Source organism: Saimiri boliviensis, chromosome 5 (assembly GCF_048565385.1).
Source record: "Saimiri boliviensis isolate mSaiBol1 chromosome 5, mSaiBol1.pri, whole genome shotgun sequence".
NCBI classification, from domain to species: domain Eukaryota; kingdom Metazoa; phylum Chordata; class Mammalia; order Primates; family Cebidae; genus Saimiri; species Saimiri boliviensis.
In genome coordinates this window covers 73,733,391-73,747,549 of record NC_133453.1, presented here as the reverse complement: position 1 = coordinate 73,747,549, position 14,159 = coordinate 73,733,391, and the positions used below count along the sequence as shown (strand labels likewise).

The 14,159-nt window shown below is 32.2% G+C and overlaps 1 protein-coding gene across 7 annotated transcripts in view; it reads right to left on the bottom strand.

Moving 5' to 3' along the window:
• SCN1A (sodium voltage-gated channel alpha subunit 1) overlaps nucleotides 1-14,159 on the bottom strand; it is a 131,648-nt gene that overhangs the window by 18,775 nt on the left and 98,714 nt on the right. For all 7 annotated transcript variants that reach the window (XM_074399550.1, XM_074399553.1, XM_074399551.1 and 4 more), the window contains exons 18-21: nucleotides 8,864-8,984; nucleotides 7,029-7,183; nucleotides 5,401-5,574; nucleotides 3,027-3,149 (exon numbers count right to left, since the gene is read on the bottom strand). In XM_074399550.1, the coding sequence (XP_074255651.1) occupies nucleotides 3,027-3,149; nucleotides 5,401-5,574; nucleotides 7,029-7,183; nucleotides 8,864-8,984 (573 nt within the window). The remainder of the gene's footprint in view (nucleotides 1-3,026; nucleotides 3,150-5,400; nucleotides 5,575-7,028; nucleotides 7,184-8,863; nucleotides 8,985-14,159) is intronic.

Here is a 14,159-nt window from a genome sequence, read left to right as displayed (position 1 = left end):
AAATGAGAATGGTCACAATCAATACCAGTCTTATGAAACCTGAAATATTGCACCCTAGTATCTGCTCATACATATCAACAATCTAGCTGGTAATTTTCAGGACCCATACCAATGTACTAAATGGCAGGGTGTGTATGCCTCAAACTGTATCATGAGCTTTACAAGTGACATTTTTTTTTTTTCACATAATCATTCTACACCCGGGGCCCCCGCCCTCACCAATCAAGTAATCTCCCCATAAATGGATAACTCCACATACACATAACTAAATCATACTCACTGAAACTTAATAAAGATATTAACCATTGGGGTTAAAACCCACAGAGGGTAAATTCATAAAGGTATTTTTTTTTCAAATGAAATGTAAGACAACTGAAAAGAGGGGATTAGGATGTAAATACTGCATTTCCCTACTGTGGTGCCATAGTACCCTTCCCAATCCCTCCCTCACCCCACTACACATAAGTCACAGTGCAAGGATTAAAGGTAGCAAAAGGGGTAATACAGTACCCATAATAAAGGGCTCAGGGGAGGAACCAGCGCTCCACCCCATCCAAGTTGGAGCAAGATTATCCTATACAAAATAGAAATATATAGTTTGTTATTAGTTAGAAATCTGATATGACAGAACATTTGGTGTTAATTTTTGTTCATGATGCTCTCCGTCTGTTTCCCTATCAATTAAGACTTGAGTTCTTTTGAAAAAGAAGGTATTTAAGATTTCCTAGGTTAGGAAATTAAAAATACAAATTTAAATACAAATTTTATTTTACCCTAGATATTCAAGACATCAGTTCACTCAGTTTAATTTTACAAGTTGAAAAATTTGGACTGGAAATTTGAAATACAATAAACGTTTAAAAGCTGTCAGCCAGAGATGTGCATAAAACATGCAAAACACAAAGTGCAACGTGATGATAATTTATTTGTTATTTTCTAACTTCTTATCAGGCATTGGACAACATGCTTTATTCAGTGATGTTGCATTAAAGCACATGCTTTGAAAAAGTAACGGAATAACAAAAATAAAACGAGGGCCTGAGTTACGCTTTGACGCAGCTATTGCGATTTTATGCTGCTAGGGCAAAGAATTAAATGAGAGTTTCTGAGCATGTTCAAATCTCACTTCTCAATCATAATCAGCATTCTTATATCCAATCTCACCATCATTCGTGATTACACTTTTGCAGAGTAAAAAAATCCAAACACTAGAAGTATAAAAAATAGAATCAATAATAAGGTTATTTTGACTCTACAATGCCAAACAGGTGTTGAAGAGATCAGCTATTTTAGTGCCGTGTATTCTGTCATTATGAGGAATAGAGCCATATTCATAAATCTGATCATTTAAATTATTAGTTTTATCACTATCAGCATTAATAAAGATTTTATGTCTAAAACTCCAGGTTTCAAAAACCAACCCCTTTTAATACGAAAACCATTATTGATTAATAATTATAGTTATTTCTGTGAAAATTAAAACTATATCCACATGACCAACTTTTTTAGGGAAATGAAGTGTAATGTATGAAAATATCTGACCACTTGACTAATGGATTTAATAAACTTTCAAATGGTCAAATGTAAAAGGCTTATGCTATTTTCAAATGTTTAGCATTGTCCAGATTTCACAAGCCATATAAAATATATTATTTTGATTCAGGCAACATGTTTTCAAGTAGAATGTACAGAAATGATATTTTTTTCTCCAGAACTGAAACTGCCAGTCTGAAACAAAACAAAGTGACATTTAATTGGAAAATATACTTAATTTTTACATATCCCAGAGAGAATCTCTGATAACATTTTGGTGAAAATGTGAGGATCTCTGTGAGAAATAAAAGAGGATTATTTGTATTACGTTGTACTAAGCTGTTTATAATGAGGAAAAAGATTTCATATATGTCAGGGAAATCTTACGTTCCTCCAAAGTGGCATTTATATTAAGACTTGAGAAGAGAACATAAGGCTGTAAACAATCAACAAAGTGCAAATGGAAGTCTACAATACAGCTCAGTTTCCATAAACATAACTAAACCTTAGGAAGCAAAAGAGCAATGTTTTTCTATTGGAATCACACAATTCAGTGCTTTGTTTTGATAACACATTTTTTGGCCTTTTTAAAAAGCAGAACTAATTTTTTATATTTTACATCTGTATACTAATGCTTCATGCTTTAAAAAAAGCATGGAAAATAAGTCAATAATGGCACACTTTCTAATCTGTTATGAATGATGGAAAGTGATTATTTTTTCTTTAAAAGGGATACAATAAAATTTTGTGTGACTGACAAGAAGTAAATTAAGGTTAATTTGTGAATTAGCTATGGTAATGAGTCAAAATCATATTTTCTGTTCATTACAGGTGTTTTACTTTATTGTCATACAAATAGTGTAGATTTGTATGTAATCTTTAAGTTAGTATTACTAGTTTTATAAGTTAAGATGAATGTAATTATGAATTAAGACTATATTAAAACAAAAAGTTTAAAATTCAGTCAATACTTAATATATAGCCTTCTAACACTGAATATATTCAAATAATGCAAACTTTGGCATTATACAGACAAAAATTTTGACAACTCCTTTCATTTCTTTTTACACCCATACTTAGGCACATGTGTGATTCACATTATTTTCAGGAAAACTCGTTAAGTACAGTATATCGTCACAAAGAATAAGTACCTGATATAGAATTTACTTTCGGTTATTATTATATCATTACACATACTACCTTAATAATGCGTCTGCCTTTTTTGTATATAGATTTGTAAGGAAACTCCCAAGATGGATTAGGAAATAGTCATTTAAATAAGCACAGCAGATAAATGATATTATATCATTTCAATAGAGGCCTAGTTCTCTTGCATATCACCTAGAAGTAAATATGCAACAGAGAAAACGATAAAGTAGCAGTTTTGCGAGAATTTGCCATTCCTTTTGCATGCATAGGTTTTCGGTTTTCTAAATTTAATTTAGCTTAATTTTGGCTATATGCAATACTTCAGGTTCTTTCATTTTTCTTACCCTCATCCCTTCAAATCGAGATAAGGCTCTTAGAGGTCTCAGAGCTCTTAGTGTTCTGAGAGATTTGATCGCTCCAAGTTCTGAGTAACCCAAGGCATTTGCTGTTAAACTGACCAATGAAACCTGCACACACAAAAATAATAACAATTAATAAATCGAATCATCATTCAATGTGTAGTTGCTATATAATACAACAAGTATAATTTTTGCTTATAATTATTCAGAAGATAAATTTTCAGATATTTTTAGTAAACCTTTAAAAAATTTAAGAAATATTTTCAGTTTGATGCAAAGGGTATAATTATTAGGACATTAATTAAAAGCTAGTTGAAAAAATTCCTTAAATATCATATACTTTATCAATTGAATAATTAGAGAAACAAAGTAAAAATTAGTAAAATAAAAGAAGAAATCAAGATGGAAAAAAATCATTGGTAATTCTTCCTTTATTTTATTAATTTGCTATTGAATAAGGCTTTTCTTATAGCTACTTATAAAACACAAAAACTGCTATTGTACCAAAAAAAGCAAGAAGTTTCTACCATGCATCAGTATATTCAACAAATCATAATGGGTATTCTCAGAAATTAATTAACTACATCAGTTTTAAAGGTGATTTTTTTGTCTTGCTAATACCTTGCGTTTTCATTTGTTTAAAGTTTATTTTTATGCAAGTAACTTAAAAAGAAATTACCATCATAAAACTTCCTCAACATTTTTTATACTAATTTATGGCTCTGCCATGATACCTAGCCCCAAGGGCCAATCAATGAATATTTGCTAAATACACAGCAATCAATTTACTTCCTTTGTAGTCATTTGTACATAATATACATGACTAAAGGAAAAATCTTATGTATCTAATTCTCTGAATAAAAAACTTACCAAACTTTGTATTCAAGAAAGATCACAATTTATTTGGTTGGAAAGAGGCTAGTATTGGACAATTCCACATATACTAGACATTAGTTTTGTAAACTTTTCTTTTTTAAAATGTATTAAGTTGTATTATGTTTAATACACCTTTTACATTATTTGAGATATGCTGTAATTAGTCTTTTTATAGAGTGCTACATTGATCTTCAGTAAATAATTAAAACAGAACGCTGAAATTAAAGGTATTATTGTTATGCACTACAAAATTCTGTATACAATTATTTTCCTAAAATGTTTCAAAAATGACATTTAAAAACTTCCACCAAAAAGTTGATGTGTAATAAGCGTAACAGAAAAAAAGCAAACCTCAGGAAGTTTTAATGGGTTAAATTACATTTAGATTTAAATTATAGTGTAAAAAATTCTGAAATTAAAATATAATGTAACTTCTAATGCTGGAAACCCAGTATTAGAAACTTTCACCGTTTTAGATATGCTAAAGCAAAAATGCTTCGAGATTTCTCTCAATTGGCTCACTTCACGGTGACATTGTTAAGTTTTTCAAATAGCCTTAGCTTTGCCTTTGTTCAGAATCAAGGAGATATAATGCACGCATGATTCTTAGCTCAAGAAACACTTTCCACAAGAAACTCTCATAGTCTTGCTGCGTTAATATCTTTTTGGGGTAAAACTATTCAATGTGAAGTTAGGATAGGTTGGCTATAGCTTTCTAAAGCTGAAATTTTGCCATGTTGATAATAGAAAATATGATGTTTAACTTCAACGCATCTTGAAGTCAGTCACTTGTTTTCAGTAAACACAGTATTAATTACCGGGCACACAAATTCTATAAAGAGCTGTTTGGTATATTTCAGGCTTGCCATAAATCTAGTTTACGTTCTAGAAAAACTTCCACTGCTGCATAAAGCAGTCTTGTCTTTCCCTACACTTTGTACACTTCACTCCCTATAATGAAGTCATAATCCATATAATCTACTATTTAAATCTACACTTTAAAAAGTTTGAGTAGATCAAAGAGAATTTTTTTAAATGACTGTAGCCCCCACCAGCATCACTGTTTTTATTGAGTACTTTAATACTGTATAAATAATACCATCCTTTCACAGAGTCAGAGGCCAAGAAACTAACTCGGTGGCACAAAGTCAACAAGTGATGGTCCTGGGATACAAACCTGAATCTGTCTGACTCACCACATAAGGGATTTAAGCAACCTGCCTTTTAAGTTCCCTACTTCACCATTTTCCCTACAAATTACTGATGGGTTGATTTTTTAGTTTTTAGCTTTCTAAGATAACTAGAGAACTACCGTAGATTCAATTCCTCAATGCTATTTTAAATCAGAATTAAATTAGCCCATGTCTTCCAGAAGACATAGTCTGTCAACATAATATAGTGGTTTGAGACTCACTATTTTAGAATTTGAATATAAATAAGACAAGCTACCTTGAACAGTGACAAAAATATGAATGATACCTACGTCAACAATTAAGAAGTCCAGCCAACACCAGGCATTGGTGAAATATGTTTGATAGCCGTATGCCACCCATTTTAGGAGCATTTCCAGAATGAAAATGTAAGTGAAAACTTTGTCAGCATATTCCAACATTGTCTTAATTGTCTTTCGCTGATCAATATATATATCTTCAAATGCCTATAAAGAAAAGTTACATATTATTAGCTTTCAAAAATGATTATACTGTATAAGCTATTTTAAAAATCTAATCATATATGCATATGACATTTCATTGAAATAGGAGGGCAGAGAAACAGTAGTTACTGCTACTTTTTTTTTTTTTTTCCTCTCAAAGGTCTTTTATTTATTTAATCAGAGGAAAGACTATTGGTAGAAGAAAAAGAAAAGTAGGATTCCAGTGAATTAATCTGACTTAGGAAATAGTTCTTGGTGTCATATCCTGATGTGGCCATCCCAACTTGAAGTTATATATTCCTTTTATTTTATTTAGTTTGCTTCTATTGACTTTTTCTTCCACTACAGAAAGGAGGTTGAAGAAACAATGAAGGCTTATATTTTTGTAAAGCAGAAATTCTGATTGATTTTCACAGTCTCCAATTTTACCGAATAGTTGGGTTCACCTGCTTCTTTTTGTTTTTCTTTTAACTTTTTAAAATAGTTTATGTTTCTCAACAGAATACAGTGTGACAATGATGAAATGAAATTACTTTTCCTCTACATTCTAATATATATTCTTCTGTTAGGAATCTCTTGATGTTTCACTTCTAAGTATGCATTTCTTTCAATGATGAAAGATTTTCTTGTCTAAAGTAGCATGTTAAAAATATTTCTTTCTTCAGAAAAATTACAGATAAATATATGTCTCTGTTAGAATTATAAACTGAAGTTAAACAAACTTGTAAGTAACAGTTTCATTTCAATCAGGCAAACTCTGTTTCTCTCTCTCTTTCTCTTTATCTTATAGCTTAAGTATTTCCTTTGTGTTAGCATTTCCCTAAAATGCTCTCAGTATATTATATTTATAATTGTATAAATAATTTTCATATAAAAATAAATTGATTGTGATGAAGTGAACACCTTCTTATAAAGATAAACCCATCCTTAAATGAATCTCTTAGGCATGCTGCCCAATATTTATTTTTACCAACTTTCATTGTTTCTGGAGTAGCACAAAAATAGTGAGCACACAATTGGAAAAAGCAAAGTAGAGGTCGCTAAGGACTTACTACTGTCTATCAAGAGATAATAATAATAAATACCATTTAGAAACAAAATTCATCAGAACTCAGAGAATATGTATATTCCCATCGCGGGGCATCCATTAACTATTTCCTTATTAAACAATGAATAATTGAATATTCACATCCTTCGGTGTTAATGAATAAGCTGAAGGGCTACACTTTCTGGGCTATTTAATAATAAGCAAAAATTAATGATTAGCTTATTTACATACATAATGAAAGTAAATCCAGTCATATTAACTGATAGAATAAGTCTATAGTCTAAAAGATACAAGGTAAGATAATAAAAATGCACTGGATACTAAGACAATGAAATAGGATTAATAAATCATCAGTATTCGAATGTTCTAAAAATTAGTGCTGTAGTATCTTCTCTTGATATTCGCTTACCAGAGCACCACTACTAAGGAGAATCATGAAAACAATGAAGGTCTCAAACCAGTTGTGTTCAACTATTCGGAAGCAGGTCCTTCTCAGGTTCCACCACTGTTTTCCTCTCCCTTCTTCTACATTGATTTGACAACATTTGAATCTTTGTACACAGCCTGTAAAAATAGTGTTCAAATAAAAGTAGATAAAATAACCTCTGCTTCTATAATATCCTTTAGCAACATCCTTGGCTGGTCTTTTGATTACTATGGTCATCTCTGTTTTGCTAGGATAGCTCTCTAAGCCTAGAGTAGTCAGAGCACATTCATCAGCTGTGTGAAGTTGTGGAAATCATTCAGCCTCTTTAAATGGTTCCCTAGCTAACAGTGTTTGCTTTGTCTGCTTCACAGTGTTATTGTCCAAGAAAAACTTTGTAAATTACAGATAAATGTGAAGTAGCTTTGCCTTGTACCACATCATCCTGTGTACTCTGCTGAAGTCACTCTAGAAAAGAACTTTAAATTGGACGTTAATAATGATAAGCAGAAAAAAATCCCTTTTACAAAGGATGTGGAGTAGTAATGTAGATCTCTTCCAACAATACTGCCTTTGTTACTGTTTAGGGTTTTTTGTGATGTGCCTAGAAGGGCTTACATAATTTGCAAAATTAATTTAGTCCACTAAAATGTTATTTGTATGATTTGGCTTTGATTTGTCATTGCCTTTCTCAGACATTACTTTCACTTAATCTAACATCAGAATGAAATCAACAGGTACTTCTGAGTACCACTGAAAGCACAAAGGCACTTAGGTACACACACACAAAAAAAGGTACAGAACATGTACTTTAATCCCAAGAACCTTAACAAAAAATGTTGGTTTCCAAAAAAAAAAAAAAAAAAAAAAACTAAACAAAACAAAAAACAAACAAACTAACAAAAAAAAACAAGGATATAAATACAGGAGCCCTACTCCAAGACAAAAAAAAAAAAAAAAAAAAGAAGGAAAGCTATATGGAAATGAAAAGGAGGAAGAAGAGAAGGATGAAAGAAAAAACCAAGGAATGAAGGAATGGAGGAAAGGAAGAGAAAGAAGACAGTAAAGCAACGTAACAGTTCAAAAAGAGAAAGAGAATAGTTTTCATAGGCTAACACTTAAGTTATCAGGTATATTAAATGAATATATTTGTTACAGCTGTTCAGGAGAATGAGCAGCTCTTCCAACATGGTCAGATGAAGGTAGTTTTTAAAAGGACATTGCATGATTTGTATAGGGAATAGAAGAAGCCTGAAGAGGTACTAGATCTATGAAAAAATAGCATCAAATATAAAGTATGCATATTTCCAAACCTCAAATTCCCAAGGAAATCAGACCACAGGAAGTATTAGCTACAAAAAAACCCCTAACATATCTCTTCTATCTATTGCCCTTATTGTACCAGGCTCAACTAGTGACTATTTAGGCATTGAGCTTCAAGGGCAGGATTTATTCCCCATTTTATCCAACAATCACTGGAAACTGATATTTTCATTAAAAAATACAATTTAGCACTAGCAATCCATTTAGTTTTAACAGAAAGTTTGTGAAATTACCAATTAATTAAAAATATAAGTGAGAAGTTTTGATCACATTAAAATATTTTTCCTCCATGTTCATAATCTCTTCCACATACTGGGCAGATATAATGAAAGCACATTAGATTTTAAGTTTTTATGTCTGTCAGCATATTAGCAGGTAACCGAAATATGTCTATTACAAAGTGCCTCTTTATTATATGTGACTTATTTTTGGTGACCAGCAGCTAAACAAGCTGCACTCTACAAATGAAAGATTAACGTTAGGATTCTTTTCTTTACCTTCAGTGAAACAGGCTTCAGGTTCCAGGGTTTCTTCAGGTTCCACTACAGGCTGTTCTTCTGCAGGTGCGCCAATGTCCACAGTGCTACCTTCTGACGAGCTGCTGCTTTCATTCAGTTTCTGTAAGTGAGATAGACATAGAAAGTGAAGTCCTTTAATTCTGGTAATAAGTGGCCTGCCAAGAAAGGATTATTATGATAAATTTATTCTGTATTCTTCTTGAGGTAGAGGTTTTGTTCTTTAGAGAAAAAGAGATTGAGTAAGAGGAAGAAATAAGAAAATCATTGTCTATGTTAACTCCTTACCATAATTTACAATGTAAGCATGACATGAGATTACTAAGTTATGATGTTCCAAAAGACCATCAGCAACATGTACTGAGCAAAACAATGCCCTGTGGATTAGAGAAGCAGGGGACAGAGGGAAGGGAAGAAGAGGGAGGAGGAGGAAGGAAAAAGGAACAGGAGAGTAAAGGAAAAGGAGCAGGAAAGAAAGAGAAACCTTACCTTAGAAGGAAATAATGTCGTGAGGTTATTCTGCATTTTAATGTTTGACTTTATGTATTTTTTTTAACAATGTGTTACCTTTGTGCAAATACTACCTGTTGTTTCACTCATGTTACTACGATTCATGATTAAGGTGTTTAGAGTTGTTTGCTATAAATGTGCTCATCCCCAGGAATAAGTCATTGGTTTCTTCCTCTGACAATCACCTAATGGCAGCCATGATTCACATTCTTAATCAAACTGCTCATATTATCACATGGTCTTCTGAAAAAATCCTTATGTCTTATTCTCAATATTATACAGATTCACCATTTGGCCATAAAGTAATAGGCCTAGGCTGAGATTGTCACTTCAATAAATGCCTTCTTATGTTAAAAATGATATTGATTGGTACAATCAGGACCATGATAAAATTCATTATATATTTTATAGAAACGATGTGAACAACATGTCATCACCCATTGTTCTTCACTGTAGAAAAGCAATCATGTGTAAGACACCCATTCTTCATGTAACAGAGAATGAGATTTGAGAAGTTTAACAATTTTCACCAAAATTAAGAACTAGAAAGCATATTATTTCCTGTGAATAAATTTGTGTGGAGAGGCATTCAGGTACAAAGAATTATAATAGCAAATCTACCTTTCTGAATATGCAATTGTTATCTGCTAGATCTGATCCCCACATGGTTTTCTAGTCTGTATCAAGACACACAAAATAATAGATTCTTAGCATAAAAATTTGCTCTTCATCAGTATAGGTTGTCAGTAACGAGCAGAACAAAAAGTTGCTTAGCAATTCATCTTCATGTAAGTGCCACACATAAACGATTGCTTCTTTGCACATAAGTGCTTTATCCAATTGTAAGGAAAAGTAGATCCTGGCATGAACATGTATATGCCACCACACCCGGCTAATTTTTGTATTTTTTTGTAGAGACGGTGTCTGATGCTCAGGCTGATCTTCAACTCCTGGGTTCAAGCAATTCACCCACTTTGGCCTCCTAAAGTGCTGGGACTACAGGAGTGAGCCACTACACCTGATCTTTTGCCTATGTTTCTATTGGACTGTTGTGTTCTTATTACAATACAATTACTCTTTATACGTATAAAATCATTTGAGTTTTCTTAACAAGTATTATTTGCCAAATGTATTAGTTTTCCATGTCTGTGTAACAAATGGCCATGCACCAGGCATCTTAAAACAACTTACATTCACCATCTAACAGTTTCTATAGGTCAGAAGTCTGGCACTACCTAGCTGGATTCTCTCATTGGGTCTCACAGGGTCTCACTGGGATGATGTCAAGGTGTTGGCTGGAAATGCAGTTCTCTTCTAGGTCTCAGGATCTTCTTCCAAGTTTACTGTCGTTGGCAGAGTTCACTTCTCATAATTATAAGACTGGGCTTCCTACTTTTTTGCCAGCTTATGGCCAGAGACCACTCTCAGCAACTAGAGGCCACCCATAATCCCTGGCCACATGGCTGCTGTATGCAGTTTACAACGTGGGTGTTTGCTTTTCCTAGGCCAGCTAGAGCATATCTTTTCAGCTTCCTCTATGTGATAGTAGGAGAAATTACTCTGCTCTTAAGGATTTCACCTGATTAGGTCAGGCCCACCCAGCATCATTCCTCTTTTGCCATAAATGTAATGTAATCACGTAGTAATATCATATCCACAGGTTCCAACCACATTCATGGAGTGGGGATTATACAAAAGCAAGTATTGTTGAGGTCATCTTAGAATCCTGCCTGATATACCTAAGTTTGTGTGTCTTACTGATTTTTTTTCCTAAGAACTACAACCTGTTATACCTATATTGTCTACTACATTGATAATCCACTATTTTTTCTCTTTATGTATATCTTCTTTTTTTGTTGTTGTTCCTTCTAATTTCTCAAAGATATTTGTTATGTTCTTTCATCCTTGCTTAATCATATTGGTAATATTAGGACATTCAATGACTACTTAATCTTCTTCCAGAAATTTTGAAATAAAATGCTCTTATTCTTGAAACAGTTATTTAGGTATTTTATTATTCTTTTATTCAATATCTGTTTAGGAGAAAATTTAATTTTCAAATGCTTGGAATTCTTTCTATCAGTTTATTATTTACTTGAGGCTTAACTTTGTTGTGACTGGATAACCCTCTATGTCAGTTATTTTATATTTATTGAGCTTTCCTTTGAGTTCTAGTAGTATATGGTTAATTTATACAAATATCCCATGAATCCTTGAAAATCGGAATTTTCTGTAAATTTTTTTTAGATAATATAGTCATAATATAATTACTTTTGCTATTAATATTATTGAAATTCTAAATGTTGTCATCTATTTTTTAAAATATTTTATCATAGGCTAAAAACGTTCTATTAAAACCTTCATAACCAATATATTTGTATCAATATATTCTTAAACTTCTAATGATTAAGATAAAAGATGAAGTGGTCCAATTCTTTATTTGATTGGAATAATAACACTGTTATTACTAAACACTCAAAAAGGGAAGGAAAAGCTCTTTAGATGAGTGGGAAGAGTCCACCTTTATGTTAGCACATGAAATATGACTTCAGATAAAATACTAAAGAAATATAATGGCAAAACCAAAATATTCTCAGTTTTTTATTGATTTAAAAATCAATAAGGCCAATTAATTTTTCCTGTTTTGTTCTTAGATTGAAATTTAATTTCATTATGAAATTCACTATTCACTAATAAAGCAATTGATTCTCACTGTTTATGAGATTAATGGAATATTTCTTAAAATCCATTTTAATATTTATTGAACCATGAATCAACCTTAAATTGACCAATTTTGAAATAGGCTAGTTCATTTGAAAATATACATAATTTCACACATGTATCTTAATAGCAAAATTATACACTTAAATACTGACTCGTATCATCCATATATTTTTAGCAGGCTGACTTAATATGTGAGCTGAGAGAATGCAGAGACCACATTATTTCGGAAGCATCCACTTTGCCTTGTACACCAGGGCATTCAATAACTACTTAATAACTACAACACTGATGGTAAGAGCATTTTCCTTCCTCAGTGGATTTATGCAAATTTCTTGCTCTTTAAAAATGTTCTTTACTACAGCAAATGATTTTGACCTTGAGGGTGAGGCAAAACAAAGCAAGCCAAATAAAACTCTCTACAAATGCTGTCAGTAAATGATTAAATGCTTTTTTTCTTTCTTGTTCTCTGACTTGATGATCCTAAAACATTTATGTTTTTAGTTTTAGACTTGATTTGTTATAGGGAGCATATTTATAGAGTTTAGTAGGCATTCAATTTATAGTAAGTAATATAAATAAATAAATCCGGAATTTAAGGGTCAAAAGCATACTTAATATGTGGTCATGTGATGTATACATATTTGTATATGTATATATGTGTGTATATACACACACGCATATTTTTAAATGTAACAAATGAAAAATATTACCTAAAGTACTTATTTTTAAAGCTGGACTGGTATTGGGTGTTTTACAATTATGACATATATATCTCCTAAGTCATGCTTAAATGAGGTGCTCTACAACCTCAGAAATATTAGTATTAATATTTCATTGTGTACAATGTTCACTAGTAAATATTTCTGTTCTACAGTATGCATATTAAAAATTAAAATGATCCCTATTAAAGACTGTCAACAAAGGAACAATGTAATATCAATGGAAAAGACACTGTAATGAGACTCAACATTTCCACAGGGCAGCTAAATATTAAACCCAAATATTAAACCCACAGTAAACCCAAATATTCACTCAATAATTCCCACATTATTCCCAGTTGATTTTTTCCTCAAGCTGTATGTTGAAAGGACAATCTTCAGTGCATTATTCATATTTATAAAATTTTAATTGTTTCTATTCATTAGTCAAACACTTGCTCCGTATAAAAGTGAAGGCAGAGGAATATGGCTTTAATATGCTACTCTGAATTTTGCTTTTGATATGTCAAACATAAATTTCTGTATCAATGATTAGATAAAAAGGAACAAAAGAAACATATTTCAGTAATATTGAGTCAATAGAAAATCGTGGTAACGGTAAAAAGGTTGGAAAGAGCCGGGCGCAGTGGCTCAAGCCTGTAATCCCAGCACTTTGGGAGGCCGAGGTGGCTGGATCACGAGGTCAAGAGATCGAGACTATCCTGGTCAACATGGTGAAACCCCGTCTCTACTAAAAATACAAAAAAATTAGCTGGGCATGGTGGCGCATGCCTGTAATCCCAGCTACTCAGGAGGCTGAGGCAGGAGAATTGCCTGAACCCAGGAGTGGAGGTTGCGGTGAGCCGAGATCGCGCCATTGCACTCCAGCCTGGGTAACAAGAGTGAAACTCCGTCTCAAAAAAAAAAAAAAAAAAAAAAAAAAAAAAAAAAAAAAAAAATTGTAAAGAAAACAAAAAAATTCTGAAAAATTGCATTTATAATCTCCAAGCTCGAAACCAAAATGCAAATTATGTGAGTAATTTTCAAATCCAGCACAGCGTTTCTATGTTATTTTGACATTGATTTTTAATGTTAAATCACAACATAATGTGTCTACTTTGCAAATAAACTGTATATCTATATAATGAAAAGGTTAAAAGTACTACTGTTCTGAGGATCAGAGAAATTTGAGTTTGAATCACAATCACTGGTTTTATGGACTTCAGCCAATTATCTCAACCTCCTTAGGCTTTAGGTTTCTAATTTGTAAAATGATTTTTTTTTTTTTTTTTTGAGACGGAGTTTCTCTCTTGTTACCTAGGCTGGAGCGCAATGGCGCGATCTCG